Source organism: Macrobrachium rosenbergii, chromosome 44 (assembly GCF_040412425.1).
Source record: "Macrobrachium rosenbergii isolate ZJJX-2024 chromosome 44, ASM4041242v1, whole genome shotgun sequence".
NCBI classification, from domain to species: Eukaryota; Metazoa; Arthropoda; class Malacostraca; order Decapoda; family Palaemonidae; genus Macrobrachium; species Macrobrachium rosenbergii.
Window position 1 is genome coordinate 10,836,201 of NC_089784.1, and position 24,254 is coordinate 10,860,454.

A 24,254-nucleotide genomic window follows, 5' to 3' on the forward strand; every position below is an offset into this window, starting at 1 on the left:
CTTTGCTAACGCAAAATAGCCCTCAGCATATTTATCGCTGTCCACACAGGAAGTAAAAGGTACCCTGTGAACTAACATTTCCTTATTACCATCAGGTTTCCTTATTCACATCGGGTTTCCTGTTCTAATTTTTTTAATTAGTTAAGTAATTAAGTTACTTTTTCTTGCAATTTTAATACAGCGAACAGTATACTGAAGACAGTATAGAATTAATTTCGTTGTAAAAACCGTGTACTTTAATTGCTGCATGTAATAACTTGATGCTGATACCACGATAATATTCTTTCCAGTTATTTTTAACAACAACTCAATTAGGCTTTGTTTTAAAACTGTTGCCATATACAAAATACAATTCTTGTATCAATTTTCTATTACCTATCTAACCATACTTCTTTTTTTGTTAGTGTAAATGATGCTTCCAATTAAAACAAATCAAATGCCAAGTAGTTATCAGCTCCCCGTTTTAATTAGTATTGTATAACATCGATTTTAGTTTTCTGATTACTGTTAACGTACACTTTAAGAACGAGGTTCTTATCTATATTTATTTTCCGATTCGTTACCTTCACCTACTTTTTTTTCTTTCATAAACTGTTGTTCTACGCCATGAATATGATTGACCTATGGGTTCTTCTTCTCGACAACCAAAATTAGTAACCAAACTTTGCTTGGTCCACCTGTTTTTCCAGTATTCCATAAATTCTCCTTTCCAATGAAGCTGTCACCATTTTCATTCAACTGTATATTTTTGTAGGCCTCAGAGTCCTTCAAAGAAAACATTGCTCCTGGAACGCAGTTGGCAAATTCCTTTCGTAAACAACAAAAAGATCAACTTTTATGACACTGTTTTCCAAATAGCGCCCCCGTCAAACAATGACTGACATTTTCAATTTACGTTTTTATGAGAACCTTAACCTACCAATGTTAACAAATGGCTCGCAAATTCCGCTTTCAGTAAACCGCACAATTCCTTTAAATTTTATATGAATCGTAATCTTAACATTATTGGTAAAACGAAAATCTATCTAAGACAATTCTACAAGGAAATAAAGTTCCCTAGGAACCCAGAGTAATAAGTCTAAGGCCTGTTTTGAAGCTTATTTATTGCGACTTTTACTCTGAACCAAACATTCGATATGTTTGAAAACTGTTACTTTGTTTACGTGCAGTCATTCTTTAAGATTAACTCTCACTTGGATTGTTTCATGAAGGGTGAAATCTTGATGAAATGCACCTTCAAAAATATAAATAAAAGATTTTACATGACGCTTAGGCAACGTATTTCATTATTTTATCACAACCATATCCATCAAAGTTAAAAATTCTGTTTCAGGCTTTCTCGACTATCAGATATTTGGGACAAGTCCAGACATCAACATCAGATCTCATCAACGCGAGACCAAGTACTTGCATATGGCCAGTTTAATCTTGATCAACTACCTACCGGCTTTACTATGACCAGTACCTAAATACTTTAGTGCAATGCTCCCAGATTCACTTAGCGAACTGTTATCAGAAAGCTTGAAATTTGGATGATTTCAGTTTGTTTATATATTATGCTCTTTCATAAAAACTGCGTCACATCTTACTCCCAATATTTACCTATGACTCACCTATAAACACTGTTTCTCCTAACTTTGCCTACTCGGACCTGGATTCCACAGAAAATTAATAAATTGTGATGAATCACGGATCCTGTCTTTATAAAAGTTTAAGTCAGAGTTTCCTTATGTTCATGACAGCCCATAACAATCTCGTCTACAGAGAGATTGGTACTAAATATATTCTTTGATTTTCTTCAAAAGCAACGTTTAAACTTGGAATCTAACAAATTTACGTATGGTTTCTGGATACCTCCATGCTACGAAATTGATGGAATGTGAAATCCATTACAGAATAATTGTAATATATCTTTATTTAGCATAAAATATAAACGATAATCTATATTTAATTCAACCTGCGACGTGGAAACAGATTATGATTTCGAAACGAGTCTCGCTAACAGAAAGGTTTACCTTACACACTAGAGTTTCCGTTTTCTCTCAATGACGTCTACTGAAAGAGAAAACGGAGTTTTATCGTAAACTATAACAATGCTTCTCCGCTTTCCATATACTTCCTTACTCTCACACACATGCGAAATACTAAATAACGGTAAATAAATATATGAAAGTTTGCACTTTATCTCAGTTTAAAACCTTAATCCTATAAAATAAAACTCAAAACGGAAACAAACTACGATTCCATTCTTAATCTCATGCAATTACAGATTATCCAAAATCTGCCATTTCAAATCCGAACACCACGCCAGTACATGAAAGAGGCGTGAGTTAAGTATATCTTAGTTTAACTAGACCACTGGGCTGGTTAACAGCTCTCCTAAGGCGTGAGACTGTAGCATCGAACACCGACTGTCCCAAACACAAGAGTCCGACATAAATTAATTGAAAAGGTCGACATCACGCAGTATCCAATATCTAAGGAAACAAATGGCCTATGGCCTCTAGAGAAAATAATACCAACATCCCCACTACCCCTAGTAATTTAAACGGAACCGAATTTCCCCCCGCTCAAACGAAACCCAATTTCCAGGACTCATCAGAGAATGGAAACTCAAAATGAAATCAGTAACCACATATCAGAACTTGAAACTAACCAGGAACCTGGAACATGCCAGGAACATAATCAAAACCCTCTTCGAAGCCAATGGCATGACATATATATGATCCCCTCAACGCCAAAGATGCAAATGAGTGGACTCAACCTTCAACTAAACCAGCATCCTCGCACAATCCAACAATCCAGCTTAGAACTCACGACCATAAAATTCTAACCAAATACAAAGCACTTTGCCTTTCCCCCAGTCGCCAACGGCAACCGGAAACCAAAGACATGACGACTGCTACTCTAACAAGCGAAATTACAAATTTGAAATCAAAGAACACCAACAAAGGGAACAGTCTGTCATACGAAAAAATAATGCCAACAAGGAGACGTAAGCCTATGGAATGACTGATCACAGCGCTGACCAATGAAGACACACCTAAGTCAATCAGACAACTGGAATCACTTAGCTGGAGACACCCAAAGAACCAAAGTGAAAACTTACATCCAGTCGTAATCTAAAGCAGAGGGGAAAAAGCCTCATAATAGAAATTAAAACGTCAACACAAGACCAATACAATATAAAACACAGCCTACAACAATTAAAAGATTATAATACCAAATGATTAGCCTGATGATAAACGTAAACAGCAAATCAAATGAATGCATCGAACATCAGGGATATCACTTACTGTCAGACACACTTGTTTAACAGACACCACTTCCTCTTACACAAGACTAGTTCTTTATGCCTGAACACGTAAAAATTAACTGAAAGAGAGAATGGCATACCTGGTTTACACATATTCTATGATCATGTTCTTCAGTTCCCACCTTAATTGAGGAATATCTGACAGTAGTTTGAATTCGAAAAGAATTATGCCCTTCAGAGCTGCAAAGTGTTTACTTAAACTGCTGACGACAAAATTGATCTTAAACTAAGTTCAACCATGGCGAAGGATTCTTTTCATGACATTACAGTCTCCTCATAAGGCATACTCATAAAATACCTGCCAAAAACCTAAAATTTACTGCCCAACATTCAGAGCTGACTTCTATGCCCTGCATCCGCTACTTTCTCTGAATCTATGCAAACCCAATATTGGCCGATTAAACCCGGTCATTTGAACAAAATTCTAGCTCAAAAAGAGAAAAAACTGATTTGGCGTCTGCCTATACCAGAGCGAACATCATGCCATAACACTATAACAAGGAACACTGACAGAAAAAAGTTAGCATACACAAACACAAGATGTAGAAAAGGCATTCGACACCATGTGGCATAAAGGCTTTCCTTACAAAATACATCGACTGCCATTAATCATGAAACAGGTAGGATCATTACACCGAGGGCGGGAGTCCCTCATGAATAAATCGCTCAGCCCTGTACTACTTATTACATTAATGACAAACCACCCTGAATACGCTATGACAGTAATTCCTCAGTTCATGGACACCATTGTTCACGCAATGTACTCCGATAGTGAGGAGAACAAGGCCATGAAAGCGAGGATAAAACTAGAACACGAACTATTGTATAAAGCCAGATTGGAACAAGAATGGAAGATGACAAGCAATCATAAAAAGAGTGAAGTAAAGTGCCAAAGCACCACCCACCAACATAGAGAAAAATAGAGGGGTCCCCAGCGAAAGTATAAATCACAAGGATATGGTTAGCCTTTCGCAAAAAGGTACATCTGAGTGCCATTATTATGGGGAAATAGCCACTATACAACTCCTTAGTACGGCCCACAAAAGATTATTCATTCACCCCTTGCCGAAAATAAGTAACACACAAAATTACACAGCAAGTACTAACTGCCTGAATTGGCAATACACAACACTTCCAGGGGCTACATGAAGAACGAAACAATGCCACTAGATATAAAAACGAAAAGACTGATAAATAAAATGCTATGTAAAATTAAATATTTATATCCCTAACACAACAGAAAAACACCATAAATTCAATCTAAACAATACTGTTTCAATATTGTAGTATCTTATATACAACATCTGAAAAATGGCGATTCCTCTGAAGCTCATTCTTGGAACCATATTATATTCATAATATGAAATCGTTAAAAAAATGAATTAATTTGCCATGAAAGTTAATTTTCTGTTATTTTCTCAATTATGTTTGCTGCTTTCTGTTTCTATACAAAGAAAATAAATTTTACGTTGCCCAGACCAGTTCGAGCATATACTTAAAACCTAGTTAGCAATATACCACTCAGTTATCACTCATCAAAAATACACACTGACTGATTAATGTATATCGGCGCCTCAACAGCTATGGTCACAGACGCCGTGGTAAATAATTTCCAATAATTGTATTCTGCTTCTTGTCGTCAAACTGGAAAATGTAAAGTATTCATGCCCTCATGCTAACATTATTACGAATCACGATGAAGATAAATGAATGATTCAACTGCGTAATTATGCTAGGTAAATCCACATGATACCACAGTTATTCATGGCATGACCAAGATACCACAGCTATTCATGGCATGAATAACATACCACCAATAATCAAACAAATCCTATGTGGATCAACGTTCGGCAATTCTCGAGGACAAATCCAGCACAAAATAAGGCTTCATCGCCTGAAGAACTTATAACTCAACACCAAAAATTATACAAACGTTAACATGAATAAAATAAAACGAAAGAAAAATGATAACGTCTATGAATCACATGAAACCTTACCTGTTGGAATAAGAACTTTCATAAAATCACTGCAGCCTTTGGGAATAACACACCTACAGGAAAGTAAGAAAGGCCCGTCAATGGACTGAAAAAACTATACTATACAGAACACCACTTCCTATAGGAATAAAGTTCGTTTGTACCCTTACAACAGCGCCTACAGGAAAAACTTGTGTAAAAACATCGGATAAAAGAATAAAACTCATACGGGAACGAGGTAATACCGCGACGCTGCAATTTTTTGAGCTACTGAAATAAATACAAGAACTTCTGTACTTACCACCTGCCCGACTTGAGCCACTTTGTCGATCTTTTGATGTTTGGCGTTGGGGAACAGGCCCTTCGCCGCATTAGGGTCTTGGAATGAAAACTGCAATAGAGAAATAAAATACTACATTTAGAAATAAAGCACACACTGTAAACACATATACACTGTATATGTAATAAATAAATTATATATAATATATATATATATATATATATATATATATATATATATATATATATATATATATATATATATCTTCTTCTTCTTCTTCGTTTTAACGTGCTTTTATACCCATTTTTATATGGGGTAATATATATATATATATATATATATATATATATATATATATATATATATATATATATATATATATATATATATGTACATATATATTATATATAATATATATATATATATATATATATATATATATATATATATATATATATATATATATATATATATATATATATATATATATATACACACACACACACACACACACACACACACACACACACACATATATATATATATATATATATATATATATATATATATATATATATATATATATATATATATAATATATATATATGACATAGTTCAACTTACATAAGTAGGATAAAACAGCAAAGTTACATATATAAAATAAAGAGGTTACATAAGCTAAAAAAACCTTGAAAAACAAGGAAACGGTGATTGATTCTAGAAAAATGGGACATTACAAAGACAATTAAGGAATATTACGGAAATGTACACCAAATACCAAATCGTTTCCTTAACTCCAAAACCTAATATTTAAACCAATATAATGGAGATCGCGTTTTATATTACTACGTTTCATCTCGGAATAGTATTTAAAAAAGCAAAAATTAGTGTTTCATTATCGATAGATGTTTCTACATTATTGTACATACCTTGAGGTTAACTTAAATACTCATAAGCCAAGTGTAATGAATCATTACACAGCATAGTAATCAGATCATGATGCAACATTTGATAAGTAGATGTTCGACCTGACACTTACTTACTTTCAAAATTAATTAATAATACAAACGAAATCCGCGACATAAAATAGATAACATACTTTTTTCCCAGTCCTTTCCAGTGATTCTGCCACGCTCAAAATAAAACTGGGGAACGTGAAAAGAAAATACTGTGACATGATATACCCTAGTAGTGTTTTAACTACTTTCAACAAAATTAAGGCCTGTCATCATCCTTAACCAAGGAAAGACCATTCCTATTTTTCCTCAGGTAAACCTTCTTTAAGTACGACATCTCATTCTTCATAATAAAGGAAGGCCAGTGCTGACTAAGGATTATTACTGGTCCCGGCGGATCAAAATTTTACGCACGTCGTGTTAAACTGCAATGAGATGAATCTTCGACACAAATCTGTTTTCTTTTTCAATGCTTAGTAACTGCAGTCTTTAATATCACGACCACCTACGCATGCAGACAGTGCGACTACACTTAATTGCCTCATGAATCGTCACTGTGTTCTGCCGGTTTCTCATCAAAAGATCCATGTAGGACATAAACGGTTGGACTGCGTCATGATTTTGGAAACATCCTTTACGGATCCTCGATTGCTTCCGTAATTTAAATCGTCCTCCTTCGATAGATATCGTATATTAACGAGAATCTGAAGGACAATGTTTTCCTTGCAGATATATCACACTAATAGCGCCCCATTCTGCTTCAATCTCTACTAAACGGAATCACATTCAGTTCAAGACCTAGATTTTGGAGAGTGATTTCGTGTTCATACCATCTGTAAAATAGTTATATACAATGATATATTTTCTGAGAGTTTTAAAAACCATGATAAAGACGATAAAGTGGGTAGATTATAATGTCAGTTCTGCATGCAACAAGTGCTCCCTTCAATGCCTGAGATATGCAAGAATATGAAGAAAGTCTGACTTCCGTAGCAAGTTTCGAACCCGCATCCAGAGTGTTAGAATGAAATCAAGCTGCCGACTTGGTCAGGTCGTCAACATGACCTAGCTGCCACAGGCTTTGCAGTGGCAAGCATATCCAAAAAGTGTGAAAAATTCAAAAAGTTAAGAGGGCATTGTTGTTATTACTATTAATTAAATAAATACACACCAAACACACTATATATATATATATATATATATATATATATATATATATATATATATATATATATATATATATATATATATATATATATATATATATATATATATATATATATATAGAGAGAGAGAGAGAGAGAGAGAGAGAGAGAGAGAGAGAGAGAGAGAGAGACCCCAATACATGATGAGTGCACCTATCCCAACCAAGATTCGATCCCTTGCCTCCAGGGTAACTACAAGGGCAACGGCTGACTTTGTCTATGTCGCAACATTTCACCCAAGTGAAACCGAAACTATCCCACAGAATAGGCATCAATAAATCTTTCAACGTAGTTTCCTTTGCCTCTCGTCCTCTTTCCTCTTCATTGATCATTCAAGGTAGAAGCCCTTTTTCTCCCTCGAGGATATCCTTCTCATTTTCTTTTCATGGTTTACTTTGGACTGAGAGTAGCTCTCTCTCTCTCTCTCTCTCTCTCTCTCTCTCTCTCTCTCTCTCATACTTGTTTTTCCCATTTCCGTTATCATTAATGACTGCAGTCGATTAAGTCCCTTCTCGTCATCAAAGACACCCTTCGCCTTCTCCCTTCCATTTCGGGTGTAATTCAGGATGGCATATTCCTGCAAGACGTCCCTTTCCCATCTTTATCAAAGCTTATGCTGCAAATGTATCGTGGAGGAATATCCTCTGAATTTTTACCATTTCATGGGTAAATAAAATTTTTTATATTATTATTAGTTTATGGAAGATTCCCTTAGTATATTTTCTAATGCAGTTCAAGACAAAGTACATATTAAACTAAATTCTCACATTTTTCAAATTGAAAGATTTCACAAGTATTTTCCATTTTCACGGAAGTACGGAAGCTTATTGCACACGAAAAGTTCTAATTATCCAACACTATCAGTATCACTGTTTTCAAATCTTTTATCTCACAGGAAAAGTTCTAATTATCCAACACTATCAGTATCACCGTTTTCAAATCTTTTACCTCAAAAGAAAAGTTCTAATTATCCAACGCTATCAGTATCGCCGTTTTCAAATCTTTTACCTCAAGAAAAGCTCTAATTATCCAACACCATCAGTATCACCGTTTTCAAATCTTTTACCTATTATTGAAACATAAAAGTAAGACTAATGAACAAAATATTAACCCTACCTTCATTTAATGCATGTTTTTTTTTATAATATTTGATATTAATATACTTGCATAATAACCATAACTGAAACGTTGAAAATTATATGCAAAATTAGAGCAAATATACATGGACATGCGGATCCTGATGTTAAATTCCAGATTAATATCAATAGCAAAAAACAAACCTTAATTGAACGTTACGAACAATACCCTCATGGGAGGAATATTTCCTTACCAACTGCCTCAGAATGTCTTTCCTCCATCGACACATTAGCACAACTAATTTACAAATAAGAAACCTATCTAAAAGTCGCTGCTATTTTTCAACTGGAAAGAACATCAACCAAACAACTCGTCTAAGTTGACTAAATACATTAAGTAATTTTCATAATTATTGGCCGTTAAGAACAGTATCTGTTTACCATTATAAGAGGTATCTACTTTATTCCACATGCATCCAGCAGATCGGAAATTCACTGCCTTCCCAACCCTTCTGATTTTGATTACCGAGTTTTACATCTTCCTGCTAGGTCTGATAAAACATATCTTTTATCGTTCTCTGTTTTAAAGCAAACGTGAGACCCTGGACATATTAAGTGTTCTAACAAACTTTTTTTGTTCCTTAGAACATGTATAAATGTTTGTAGTGACGTGTAATTATTGGAAATGTTTTGGCATGATTTCATTCTTTTTATTATTAAACAGCGCTCCGGACCGATAAAAATATTCGTTTCTCATCAATCTTTCTTCATAATGTAAACATATCACAAAACATTTTTCCCTTTTCTATTTCAACCATTTTCCTTGGTAAAAATGTCACTTGGTAAATATGAAAGTCTCTTAAGTTGCAAGCTCCTTCTTTTACTTCGAGCATAATGACTGGGGTGAAAAAGTTTCCGCTTTATCATACTACCAACTGCAATGTAATTTTGGAAGGCCTAATTCCAGCAAGGATAAAAGTCTCTCTCCAAGATAAATGCATTAAGAACGAAATGTTTGCAAAATATATAAACGGAAAATAAATCTCCAAATGCATAAAGCTAAAGAACTTCAACAAAATTACGGCTCAAGTCAATTTTTGCAGGTAATCATACTGTAAGTTAAAAAACCAAAACATCTCCTGTTAAGAATCTTTCATCTACTGATAACAATCTTTCATCTACAAAAGGAGTTCTTTGCAGGTATAAAACACTGTTAATAAGGTAAACGAGTAAACAAATCCGTTTTCAGAATCCTTCATCTAAAAACAGGCGTTCCTTAAGTTGTTAAATAATTATCAATAGATATCAATAATTAAGAAATCTAAACAAAAAATATAAGTCAGGTAATATCCTTAAATCAGCCAACAGAACATGTCAATAAATGAAGTAAATTACAACACACAAGTCTAACAAAGAGGAAAATTAGGACAAAGATTACTATGTTTACGAATCAATACCTAGCTGGAGCAAACTGCGCCTCGAGGTTTTTAATTTTGAGTAAGCCTAATTCATATATGGATGGATTCATCTGAACTGTTTTGACCGCATCCACAGGATCTGATAATGGAGGAATGGCAAATAGAAAAAAATGCGCTTCTCTTATTTGGTCCACTAACGAGGACAACTTTCTAAAGTCAACATACCTGTAAAAAAAATAGCTAACATGCGGCTGACTAAGAACAAAAAAATAGATCGACAGAAGCTTTTGGCCCGACCTGAAAAGTGACAGAAAAGATACGGGGACACTCACGGGATTAAAAACATTTTTCAGTATATTGCAAATAATCTTAGAGACAAAAATCTGAACGGAAAACCCGATTTTAACCGATACCCTGTTTACAATTACATTTTATTAGGTTTTACGAAACGTAACATGTTGGCTTTAAATTTCATTTTTCAGCTTAGGACCACATCAAATACAGTTTTCCAATTAAAGGGAAGTGTCATGTGTAATGCGGGATGACACGCTAGAAACATAAATTAATTATTCCATCAGAGCTAACTCGTATTCAAATAGCTCCCCTCGATAACAGCAATAACTTACACTCTAAAGGGTAATGACAATTTTACTTGAAAAAAACGAGTGTTTTCCAAGTGTCAACGAAAATGTTAAATGAAAGATATCCTTAACTTTGAAGACTTAGTTCCTGGCGTCAGGTCACTGATTTATGGAAATAAAAAATGTTTACGCCCCAAAGTCCGTAAATTAAGCAATGATCAAACTTATCTTGGCTCTGGTTAAAAATAAATAAATATGAATTCTATATATATTTAGCATTTAACGGTTATCTGTATAAATTGCCTGTGCACATTACCAAAACAACAAACACCCAATACATATTTGATACATAAACTTTCATTACAGTACAGCTCAAGAATTTTCCTTTCTTCTCTTTAATTCTAAAGAAACAGATTTCGTGAGCAAAATCTATGAATTTTTTAGTAACTTCTTCCACTCCTATATGTTAAGGGCATTATCTTTCCCTGTTTATAATTTTTAATTTTCTCAAACTGGTGGCAGTTTTCAGAAGTAACACAGAGAGAAGAAAATGTCAGCAAAACCGGTCAGAATTTCAATTAGTCATAGCAACACATCGCAGCAGATATTCAAAACGTAATCTTTACAGTATGGAGACGAGAGTAATAGTTCCTTAAGAGATAAACCTGACAAGTTTGGGATAAAGGCTAATGCAAACATACCACAAGCCTACGAAAAATTACAAGTCGAACTTGAAAATTAAACGGCAACGAAATAAGGTTTCAGAAGAAATGATTAAGCATTTGGTAACCTTTTAAACATCAGAATATACAAGAAAGGAGTTCTTAACATCAAGAATATGCAAATAACGAGAAAAGATAAAAAATATCGTATTAAAATCACTAGTATATGTTAAAATTATTAACTGACAAAAAATAATATATATAAAAATATATATAAATATATAATCAAAACCCGGAGCTGGATTAAGGGAACGTGACTGCAATGTGCAAGATTTCGCCAAAACTGCTACATATAAAGACTCAACAAAAGATTCTAAAAAGGTTTCCTGGCAAGATCGCTACATGATACATAAAATGGCATATCGCCACCAATGTTGATATAGTGAAACCCAATCAGAAGTCTTGAAATACATGAGTTAGAATTTTTAGTAGTCAGTAATGCACATGTATGAATGAACGAATACTTACATACTCATGTACGTGCAAACAAGTGTATTTATAATACCTAGGTCTGAAAGTCTGAATGGCGGTAGGTCCACCTTCTCCTAGCAGCTGCACCTTGCTATGTGCAAATGGTATTTCTGTGCAATATTTAACAAGGAATTTTGTGCAATGCATTACAGTTTGAATTAAATGGTGTTCGAACTGAGAAGTGCTGATTCGTGAAACTGGGAGGACCGCGACAATAAACTTAATCTGACCGTTTGGAGATGGACCACCCAAAAAAGGCACGTGCCAAAATTCTTTGTCTTGGTTTTCTGTCTGAATCTCTGGCCGTTTACAAACTTAGTCTTCTTATTTCTAATTGGAAACTATCAGATGATGCATTTTTCGTTAGGAACGACCTCCTGCAATTTAGGGGCGATCATACATTTGTATTAAGAGCCAGGCTTATAAATAACAATGTTCTCTCGTTTAAAAAGGATATTAAAAGATCGCAAGAATTATAAAGATAAAATATTAGGCTCGAACAAAACTTCGAAACACAATAAAGCTTTCGCTGTCTCTTATTCCAATGTACTTAGTATGCATGAATTAGCTATAAGCAATTTCAACAATTACATTCATAAAAGTGCCTCAGTAACTTAGTGAATAAGTGATTAGTGTTTTATTAAAACCAGAACAATTATGGGCCATTTGTAATTACGTTAGCCTGGGAATTGCTGGATATTGTGCTGTTTAAATTTGAATTCTTTGATATTCTGCTGAATATATATATATATATATATATATATATATATATATATATATATATATATATATATATATATATATATATATATATATATATATATATATAAATATATATATATATATATATATATATATATATATATATATATATATATAAATATATATATATATATATATATATATATATATATATATATATATATATATATATATATATATATATATATATATACTGTATATAAGACGCGTTGGGTTCAGATTCTTTCATTTTCTTAGTGCTACAAGCTTTCACAGACATACAATCCTCTTCATCAGGTACCGATGCATTAACAGGATTCTACATTCCATTACTCTTGAAAACGTGCGTTTGGAAAAGCTCCTGTCTTATATAAAAGAAAATAAACTTAGCCATACACGGGAATTCAGCTGGCAGACTGACAGAGTAACTTACATGATACTACAATTTTCTCTAGGTTTCAATCTCGGAAATTTTCAAAAGATTCAGAATATTAAATCCGCCTCCCATGATTTGAATAGTTTCAAGATGAAACGGAGCGGGTAAATATTCTCCCTTTATACAATGCACTTGTACATTAGGAAAATCGATTCTTAACTTTTATTGGCTACAAGATCGCTGTTGAAGGCTCCTGAGAGTTGACGAATGCAAGGGCCCTAAAATATTCTTTTGTGTCCACCTACTACTGCAGGGTAGAAATGTAACAACCCAAGATCCAACAATTCATGATACAAAGAGTACGTAGAGAATGTGAATATTTCATACCTTTACCACCAATAACAATAAACGGGTAGGAAATTACCACAGAATGCAAGGCGTCACGGGCTTCACGAAAAAAACAAAGCGATTATAGTTAAAACCACAACAGCGGTTGCTAATGATTCCTACAGAGAAACGTATCTCGAATCTTCAAACATCTTCATGTTACTTCTATCAAGAAATACCTTAGGAACCATCACGGGGAAAAAGGAACTAATTGCCTATGAAATATAAAACTTTATATCTTCAGCTGGGAACTGCAAATGTCTTGAACCTTTCTTCGTTTTCAGAAAGGTTTGCCATACCACAGAAACCAAGGCGCCATCCTTTACATTTTACAAAGAGCTACAATTCAAGACCTGATACAGAACAAATTATAACAGGAAACGAAGCCATCACCACCGAGTCAAACACTTACTCGTATTAGCACAGACGTCCTCAAAATGTCTACAAAACCTACTCATTAATGTACAGGTGTCCTCGCTAAAGGGTACATGCCACTAAGAGCAAAACTCAAAATATTTCTTGCTATTCCCAAGTTTCAATTTTATTTAAATATGACCAATAGTATAATTAGGTCTGTTGATAAAAATTTAAAGCTACTGCACAGGAGCCGTAGTTTCTTTAAAACTAGTTCAGCTACGACTACTTTTTTTTTTAATTAGATAGCTAAACATACCATACGCCCTGCACGCGTTGGAACCATAACATACTTGGAAATTATAACTTCCAACATTTGTAGTTGTGAAAGTATTACACCATTCTTGAATTTATAAGTTTTGATAAGCTGAAATACCAAACACTAACCGTGGCTTATGTTTGGAAATGCTAAATATTTTTTCTTCACAAGCTCAAATCCTCTCAAACTCCGCACCCAGACCGTGGAGATAAAGTGAACAGATATTTTTGCAACACTATTTAATGCAATGTCTGGGTTAGAATAGGGTACTATAGGGTGCTTGTCCTACTGGACTTTCCTCTTAAATAACAACATATGACGCTTTTAACAAGATAATTTGGGTACATTTACTGAGAAAGGCTCAGATATGAATACATTAAATTTCAAAATGATCATCAACACTAATGGAAAACGAGTAATATCACGGCGCAACACCGTTATCACCAAATGTAATAAAATCTAATTATGTACAAAACCCATGAAAAGAAGCAAGGATTAATATAATATACTTTCCAGGATTAACAAGGATAATATTCTGAAAAACCCATGTATAATAACCTTATAATCTTGAAGATCAGTAAGAAAAATTAATATAGAAGTACGATTTCAGTCAATTTAGTTTTCCCGATTAGTGAAAGCAACATTCTACTAAGACCAAATATATAATACCTAAACTCTTCAAGTATCAATAAGAAAAAAAAAAAAAGATGAAATCGCTATGGCAAAAAGGTAAATCCTTACAATGCACAAAATTACATTGTATCCTTCTTGCAAATTCGCTGAGCCTCCGTCGCTGACACAAAGGTAGAAAATCCCCTAATCTCTAAAGCCTAAATTCGTACCCAACAAAAAATATTACTTTTTCCACGATTCCCGTTGCTGAATCCTCTCAAACTGCTAAGCCTCCCATTCTCCCGCACATTTTGATGTCAGTTTCATAACAAAATAAGCACTTTCACCTCCATACTTATTCATCCATATTCGAATTTATATTAAAACACTAAATGTTTTCACACAACATTCGAAAACGGACAAATATTTCTTTCTGTAATAAAATATAAAAATAAAAGATAAGTCAACGATCATAATCTAATTCCGGCTGACTTTATTTCCCATACGAGATCTCAGTATATCATGGAAGTAATACAGTAACGAACACTTCCACAATGAATGAAACTGTCACTGATAATACCTCATTAATGATCCGCTTTACCCATTTAAACGAATTTTAAAAAAATTTCTAGTTTAAAAGATGTCCGTGTAATTCTCAACGAGAAAAGTAGAAATTCCCTTCCAAAAGTTGTGGATGGAAATCATGGAGTTACACAAACAGGAAGCCAAGAATTATTCTTTTAGTAAGGAATAAACAAATCTTAAAAAAAAAAAAAAAAAGACTTGTGACAACCAAAATTTAGATCCTTAAAATAAAACACACTACGTCCACTGGAATGTTCTCATTTTCTTACCAAACTTCAATTAAACATGGTATTCTGTATATAGTTATCATCATTATTATTACTACTGTGATTATTATAAAAGAGCAATCTTTCGCATGAAAAATTCCAGGATATCTTCAACTTGCAAAGGCCGATTTCGGCCGATTTCGACTGATTTCGGCCGATTTCGACCACACTCCTGCAGAACTGAATGCGCATTTTTAAATAAGAGAAAGCATGGAAAAATAAATTGTAACATAAGCCGCAATGCAAGTCAGAAAAAACTACCTAGTAACAACCGTGCCAGTAAAACTGCCAGGAAAACCACTCTACAATCTTGCAACCAAGTTGAGAAAAACATTTGTTGCTGAAAAGGTGATTTCCTGCAATCAAGTCTAAACATATCCATCATAAGGTTTGTGTGACATATATTCCATTATATCAAAAAAGCACCAAATTTTTAGGTTAATATCAACTTGCAAAGTACTAGAAGAAAACGTGGATAAGCTTTCTCTTCTTAGATGTACTCGTATCAATGTCTATAAAAAATATTTGCAATTTAATACCCAGACTACGGCTAAATATCTGGCCAAACAAGAATCACTAGTACATACACGACATAATACAGAGCAGAAGCGAAAGAAAATACAAAGGCATTAAAAAGAAGTATTATTGTAAAAGAGGTAACTATTTGTGCCCCTTAAAAATAATGACTAGCATCTTCATCTTCAGATGTCACCCTTGGTAATGAGGAATTTAACCAAAACAAAGATGACTGAATACTGCCTAAACTTGCTTGTTCCGTCAACACCTTGAAATCCTTCAAACTAATACTACCTTCGTCACGTTACCAAAGCTCCTCCGTATCATCCAAAATACCACAAAACCCAGGTGGCAACTTCAAACACTTCACCGAGATGACGATTTATAAGGAAGCAAAATCCCCAACAGTACGCCGCTAGATTATTTAATGGCAGCAGAGACTGGCTGAAATTATTTACGAAGCTTTACAGTTGCTATAAACTCTTCCGATAACAAAAACACAGTGAAGAAAAAATGAAAGTGGACAAGAGAGCAAGAGAAAGTGTTAACAACAGTAAAGTTTTGACAACCAAAATCTCCAAAAGAATTTCTTAACTTATCCCATACTGAGAGAGAGAGAGAGAGAGAGAGAGAGAGAGAGAGAGAGAGAGAGAGAGTTCCAAGACCTGGCCTTTAAGGTAATCAGAAACTTTGATTTAGATTAATTTTGTAAGTTTCCCTGGATGATATAGTAGACTTAACATTAGTCAACTTTTAATTAAACATATACTGACAGCTGGACTGGGCTAGCAAAATGTGTTCAAATTTGTAAGAATTGCTGTCTTTATCCATCTTTTGGTGTTTAAAATATTTCTTAAGTCATTGAGAGAATCGACAGCAACCGCATATTCATTGCTAAAAATTTTACTTTTAACCACATACATACATACGTTCATTTGTATTTATGTTCATACACAAATATATATATATATATATATATATATATATATATATATATATATATATATATATATATATATATATATATATATATATATATATATATATATATATATATATATATATATATATATATATATATATATATATATATATATATATATATACGCACACCAAACCTCACTATAGCTTAAAAAAATGAAACTATGAGATCACAAAAAACTGAAATAACTGTTCAAATATACAAAAAGCAACCAAAAATCCAAAAGTGCTTGAGGTTTACAACCAGTTAAAAAAAATCATTAAACATTAAAATCAACCATTTGATACATATTGATGATTTTATTTTATGAAATTTAGATTTTCAAGCCAAGCACTGGGGCACTTTCACTCATTCAGCGAAAAGAGGGAGTTGAGGTAGTTAGAACACAAGATAAGAGAGATCCAGAAGATAAAGGAGATGAAATTCGAGGCTCTAACGGTAAAAGTTAAGTATACCTTAGTTTAACCAGACCACTGGGCTGATTAACAGCTCTCCTAGGGCTGGCCCAAAGGATTAGATTTATTTTACGTGGCTAAGAACCAATTCATTATAGCGAGAAATGAATTTCTATCACCAGAAATAAATTCTTCTTATTCTTCATTGGCCGGTCGGAGATTCGAACTCGCGGCCAGCAGAGTGCTAGCTGAGAACGGAAACCACTCTCCCAACGTCTTACGGTAAAACTGGGAGAAAACTCCACAGATACGTTAAGAGGTAATAGTCTGAGAGGTTTGGCAGCAAGACTGAAGATGGGAGACTGGAATGGAGGTAAGAAGAGGCTAAAATATGGGTGCAGCTTCGGGCCGGAGCTGGAGGGACGCTGCGAACTTCCTTTAGTAATGCCTAAAGTACACCACATGAGGTGAACTTACGGCACTACCCCCTTACGGATAACACATTTAGCAGCTTGTTTTACTCCCGAACCTTTTTGATAAATAAAATTTGGTAATTCATTCACCTCTTACACAACCATAGTTCAAATACAAATTTCTAAATTGAGTTAATAACGCAACCTTGAACTAATGATATAACTTTTTAAACATTAATCCTATCTGAATTCCAGTCAATAGTGAAGAGTGGAGAGGCGGTAAATTCTCTTGCATGATCAAAATTGACTCTTTTAATAACTTTACAAACGCATTTTGCGTCACACTCTTGAACAACTTGTTCAGGTGAATGCTTTATTACAACAGAGACCAATTACTGCGCTAAACAGTAATCTTCAAACATTTTAGGCTATTTATAACAGTGAGAAATTCGTGGAGGTCTGTTCAAAAGTACTTAACCTGCCACTTTTAAAAATATCTTCCTGGCTCTTACTTTACATTTGATGACATTCACCGATAAAAAACTGTAGTACCATTAATTTTTCTGGTACAGGGTTTGAACCTCCTTCCTCAAAAATCCATGATGACTAAACTTAAAACTTCTTAAAAACATTTATGAGAAAACTGATCTTTTAACTTCAGGGTGATGAATAACAAAAACATGGAAAAACACATCAAATTTTATAGGTTTGCAGGAAAACAGACGTCTACAATCACTGTCGGATCCCAAAACTATCATCAAGAGAGGGTATGGCTTTCTATCCTTCTCTAATTCAAAATGTATGGATGAGACAAGGAATTCTGAAATCTCAAAAACACTATATAGTTTCTGTAAACTTAAATAGTGGCCAGTGGTGCAAGAGTTTGGCCTAGGGCTTACACGACAGTTTCAATTGGAGTTCATTACCCGTAGACAACCCACGCTATGCACAGAAAAACTAGGTACAGTAAATAAAAATATATAACCCCTCATTTTACACAAACACACACACATTTATATCTATATATATATATATATATATATATATATATATATATATATATATATATATATATACATACAGTATATACTTGTGTTGTGTGTATGTATGTGCAATAAAGTGTTAAAATACTGGTTGTGACGAAGGAAATGCCTATTTAAATAAAACAGGAGGGAATACGGATGTGTAATAAGTTTCGGGTAGTTTCGCCTCCCCGCCCCAAACAACAATGGTTTTTTCAACACATCAGAAAACTTTTTATACGTGGATTTTCTAAATTTCTTATGGCAGGCAATAAAGAGACAGAAAGTCCGCTACGTTCCAGCTAAGCCTAGAGGAAAAGGAGTGGTCATCTTTACAACACGATCCGATCCCTCTCCCCCCCAACCAAAAAGTCGTTTTTATCTGTTTTCCATGGCTCTTGTGACAGATTCATGTTTGTCTGCTCAATTAAAGCCGCTTCCAGTATCTGACCTTTGAAACTACATGTACTTCTATAAAACAATCTGCGATGCGCCCCAGTTTATACTGTGGTTGGTGTTACCTGCGAGTTCCAAAATGGCAGAATTTTAATGTGCATATCTTCCTGACCCTTGGTATTAGGCCTTCTCTCGGAAAGGCTTTTCCCTGTAAAACCCACATAACACTTCTGCATTCCTTACAAGGTATCGTGTGTACGCCATTATCTTAGACGTTTCTTGTTCATTTAAAGTATGAGGGGCTGAAAGCAAAAATATTCTCTCTCCGTAAGGTTTCAATAATCTTCTTGATGTTATCCAGCTACAATATCTTTATTTTATCGGTGTATGTTTCTTTTGACCTCTCATTAGAGGGACAACAAAAAATCTGGTTTGTTTTATAAAACTCTTTTTCAATTATGAGGTTGGTATTTGGAGGAAAGAAGTTTCGAGTTATTCTAAATTCCGTATTCTATTCAGGGAAACAAATCCTTTAGGAGCGTAAAAGTAAGTTGCCTCCCAATTCAACTGATTATTTCAACTGAAATATGATAACAAAAGAAATGTATGTAAGACAACGAGAGGGTTTTCTATAAATATGACCTGGCAGTCTGTAATATAATTAATTATTAACACATCCTGGGAAGGACTCGTATCCATTTTCCATTCTACACGAAATTCAATGTTCGGCACAAGGTTGTTCGATCTTTTAAAGAACGTATTAACATCTACCTAGATTGGATTCCAAAATAAAAATGCCATCCACATATCTGAAAACACATCTGTAGAGTTTGATAATACGATTTCAAAATGCTCCATGCATAGCTCTGGCCATACTGCAAACGAATTTTTAACTATAAAACCCCCAGTGCACGAAAATAAATCACAAAATACAGCTCCACTTTTTTAAGTATTGTTCCATGCCAGGCGGAATATGGTCAGTATATGGTCCATATTTTTGGGCAAAAATGATTAATTCAATTATAGGTACCCCAGTTAATAACAGACCTACAACTACAGTTAATAATTTTACATTGTGAATGGGATTAATTGCATTAATGAATTTAGTGGAAATATCTTCAGAATTTTTGATGTGGAGGGGAGTGACAAAAAAAAAGAATAAAAAAGGAGAAAGAAGACTTGCCAGACATTTCACGAGTTTATAAATGAAAAACCCCGCCCCCGAAATGATAGGTTTTTAAGACGCTGCGGGAGAACATGAAATTACGTTAGTTTTCGTTTAATAAACTTTTATTTTCTCCAAAACTCTATGCTCTTCCTGTCCTCAGCTATTTACCTAACATATCTATAAAAATCAATGGGAACGTTGCTGCGAGTTTTTCAAAGTTTCTCGTGTGTCTGTGAAGTGAATCGGATCTTCTCTCGTCCTCCTAATTAGACCAAAGGAAACAGAAAGACAGGAAAATAAAAATTCCTTACCTGAGGAGCATCGAGAATATTAGAGAGCCCTTGGGAAGAGACAATCCTTCAGCTTTCAGCTGCCCTGACATAGGATCTGCTGTCCTTTTCCCAGCACGGTTACAGGAAAAAAGAAACGCCCACGGATATTGGCGCATACATTCACTTGTAAAGAATGCAATAATTCTTCAACTTTTACTTAAACAGGTAAAAGCAACTACATTATAACCTGGGATGCATCGCACATTGTTTACAGACGTACGTGTAGTTGCAAAGGTGGTACTCGAAGCGGCTTTGATTAAGCAGACACAGAACATGAATATCACGGCGGGCATGGAAACAACATAAGATGGACTATATCTTTTTAGGGCCTGTGTTCGAGAGGACGACCACTCCTCATCCTTTATCTGCCTGTTGTTTAGAATCTTTTAGTATAACATGTCATAACATTTTATTCGAAAAGGGAACACAAGAAATATAAAGTTCTTTCGTTCACCCTTTTGTTTTATTTACATACATACATAGTGTGTGTGTGTGTGTGTGTGTGTGTGTGTGTGTGTGTGTGTGTATGTGTCAATGCACTGGGTATGTGTATTGAGGAAGAGAGAAAAGAATAATTCTAAGGAAATCTTAGTGCTCATGTTTTCCAAACCAGCAAACCCGTTAGGATTTTCTGGAAAGCCTATTGTATTACGAAAAGAAAAGAAAAGATCACGTCTTGGCAATTAAGTTTCAAGCCGAAGAATTTGCCTCGTGGAAACTCGCAGATTTTCTTGTCTTCAAAATCCAGAATTTCCTGATGAATTCTTGCAACGGATTCTGATATGAAATCTTGCACAAGAAAAAGGTGATCTTGGAGAGATGTAGGCAACTTTCAATCAGCATCTTTTTTTCATAAAGAATATTAAATGGAACACTTTTTAAAAACTCAAGCTAATGATGCGATTCTTTTCCGGCAGCCCGGAAGCGACTTTAACTATATAAACTTTATAACGGACAACTGGCTTTCATTAACAGTTATCAGAAATGCTAGCTATTTTCTACCACTCAAACAGAGAATAGTACTATACAAAAGTCAAAGTAGGTTTCAAATGCAAAAACAAACAACAGCAAAAATAAAAATAAAAACGTGAAAAGAATTAGGAAATTATTCTTACATTAAAATAATTCAACTCTTACAAAATAATACATGTAAAAATTCCTACAAAACAATAAATACGTAATCTCTGGAAAAGTGATTATCATTATTATTGAAAGAATCGATAAACAATCACATTCCAGCTGATAAGAGCAAGAAATGACCCGTTAGCGAAATTTGTGAAAATAGGAACAAATATTGTACTAATGCATCTTCTCCTATTTTTAATATAATAACATTGTAAAATAAGTCTAATCCTTCGGGCCAGCCCTAGGAGAGCAGTTAATCAGCTCAGTGGTCTGGTAAAACTAGGGTATACTTAACTTTTCTTTCCACGCACAGTCAAACGGGCCCATTAAGGTTTGTTTTTAAATGAGTTGCATAATTAGGACCCTCGCACAGTTTAAGAAGTTGGTGGCCTGGGAATGAAAGGTAAATCGCCGAATATGCAGCACAGCTCTGAGCAAAAGAAAAGCTGCAAGGAACCTTTCATCATATTGTTCACTGCACCCGGTGAGGCAAGAAGTGGTGTCCCTTTACAAAGTGGGCCAGTGGAAAGGTACCACTTTAGAATATTCATTAATATTGAAATTACATAAAACTCACCGAGAGAGAGAGAGAGAGAGAGAGAGAGAGAGAGAGAGAGAGAGAGAGAGAGAGAGAGAGAGAGAGAGTTTCTTAACAGAATATATCACAAGATTCAAAAAGGAAAACAATCATGGTGTAACACTAAATGTGTGTAATATACTGTATTTTTATGCCATATGGGGCAGGTGGATTTACAGTCATGAGTTCGGAAAAACAGATTAAATCTGATGCATTAGTTCTTTCGATACTAATCATTTTCAAAAAGAATCTGACAAAATTCATTGAGCAACAGTCTCTTTTAATGAAAACAAAAGTTACGGACCGATTACTTCTTAATTAATGTTCACATATTCTTTTCCCCTGCATATCACTAACAAATATAAAATAGATTACAATTACTCATAAGTTGATCATCACGAGAACTAACAGCATTAACGCTGATATACATAATCCCCATCAATACTAATTTCGTAACGGCGATAAGTGGACGTGACGTAAGCCTGGTGAGCTTTTAAGGTCACCCCCGTGTCCCTGAGAGCCCCAAGTGACCTTAATAAGAAAAAAGGCAAGCTATTTTCGCCCTCCATTCAGACGGGCACAAAACGTCAAAAGTTTCAATTAAGTCGGAGAAGGAAACGCAAGTGTACGACAGCTCGATCGATCAAAAGTATATATATATATATATATATATATATATATATATATATATATATATATATATATATATATACATATATATGGATATAACTTTAACAGATATATATATAATGTGTGTGTGTATATATACAATATACTATTATACATATATATATATGTATATACATATATATATATACATATATATATATATATATATATATATTATTTTTTTTTCACAGATTACTGGTATTGATATACGTAATTACGTGATTTAGTTCGATTAAAAATTTGATCCGACGTTCAATTTTTTTTCATTTCTTTATAAATACCATTACCAACATTACAATTTAAATGTTAATTCTACGGAGCTGAAATTTTACAGCAAATTCACTTTAAGCTGCTTCATTGTACTGGAGTACTGTGAAACTTGAAACTGGCTGCCAGAGTAATTTTTTTTTTTTATCCGACAATGGACAAAAGTGACTACAATAAATCTAGTTTCAACATTTGTCTTTATCGTTATTTTTAGGAAAATCTCTACTTCTTACGTATACGGGAAATGCATTGCAACAACGAAATCTTTTGTGAATTGCAAAGACAATCATTCTTTCAGCCACTTTAACATAAAACCAACAATAGTGCACAATATATTTTCATCAATACGCGACGAGCATAAAATGCGATACCGCTCAGTTCCCCAGACCATTTCCCAGGCAGCGATTCGAGGAAAACTTATCGGAAAGCAATCTATTCATACTCGCCCTTTTTATGTGAAAAAATAACTCCGAAAACTAACACCCTCACAGACCATAGTAACCGGACTGAAACGTCCTCATTGTACTCCACGACTTCTCGTTGCATTAACACGTCAGACAGTTCTTGAAGTAAAAACCTTGTTCGCTTGTATTCCTGCCAAGGGTTCTTACAATATCAGCCCAATGAAAATTAGACAGGTTTTCCTAAATAACGAGATTCACCTTATGAAATGATGAAAATGCAAGTATACAATTATTTTCATAGAATGGTACTTACTTTGTTGTCGAAATAACAAAAATTACTCCTCCGA

General features: G+C 34.1%; 1 protein-coding gene across 1 annotated transcript in view; it reads right to left on the bottom strand.

Moving 5' to 3' along the window:
* Positions 1 to 3,071: 3,071 nt before the first annotated feature.
* The window catches only part of LOC136829335 (potassium voltage-gated channel subfamily H member 2-like), a 725,046-nt gene continuing 703,863 nt past the window's right edge, over positions 3,072 to 24,254 (bottom strand). Inside the window, exon 10 of the mRNA XM_067087739.1 lies at positions 3,072 to 5,683. Coding sequence (XP_066943840.1) covers positions 5,516 to 5,683 — 168 coding nt within the window. The 3' untranslated portion in view covers positions 3,072 to 5,515. The remainder of the gene's footprint in view (positions 5,684 to 24,254) is intronic.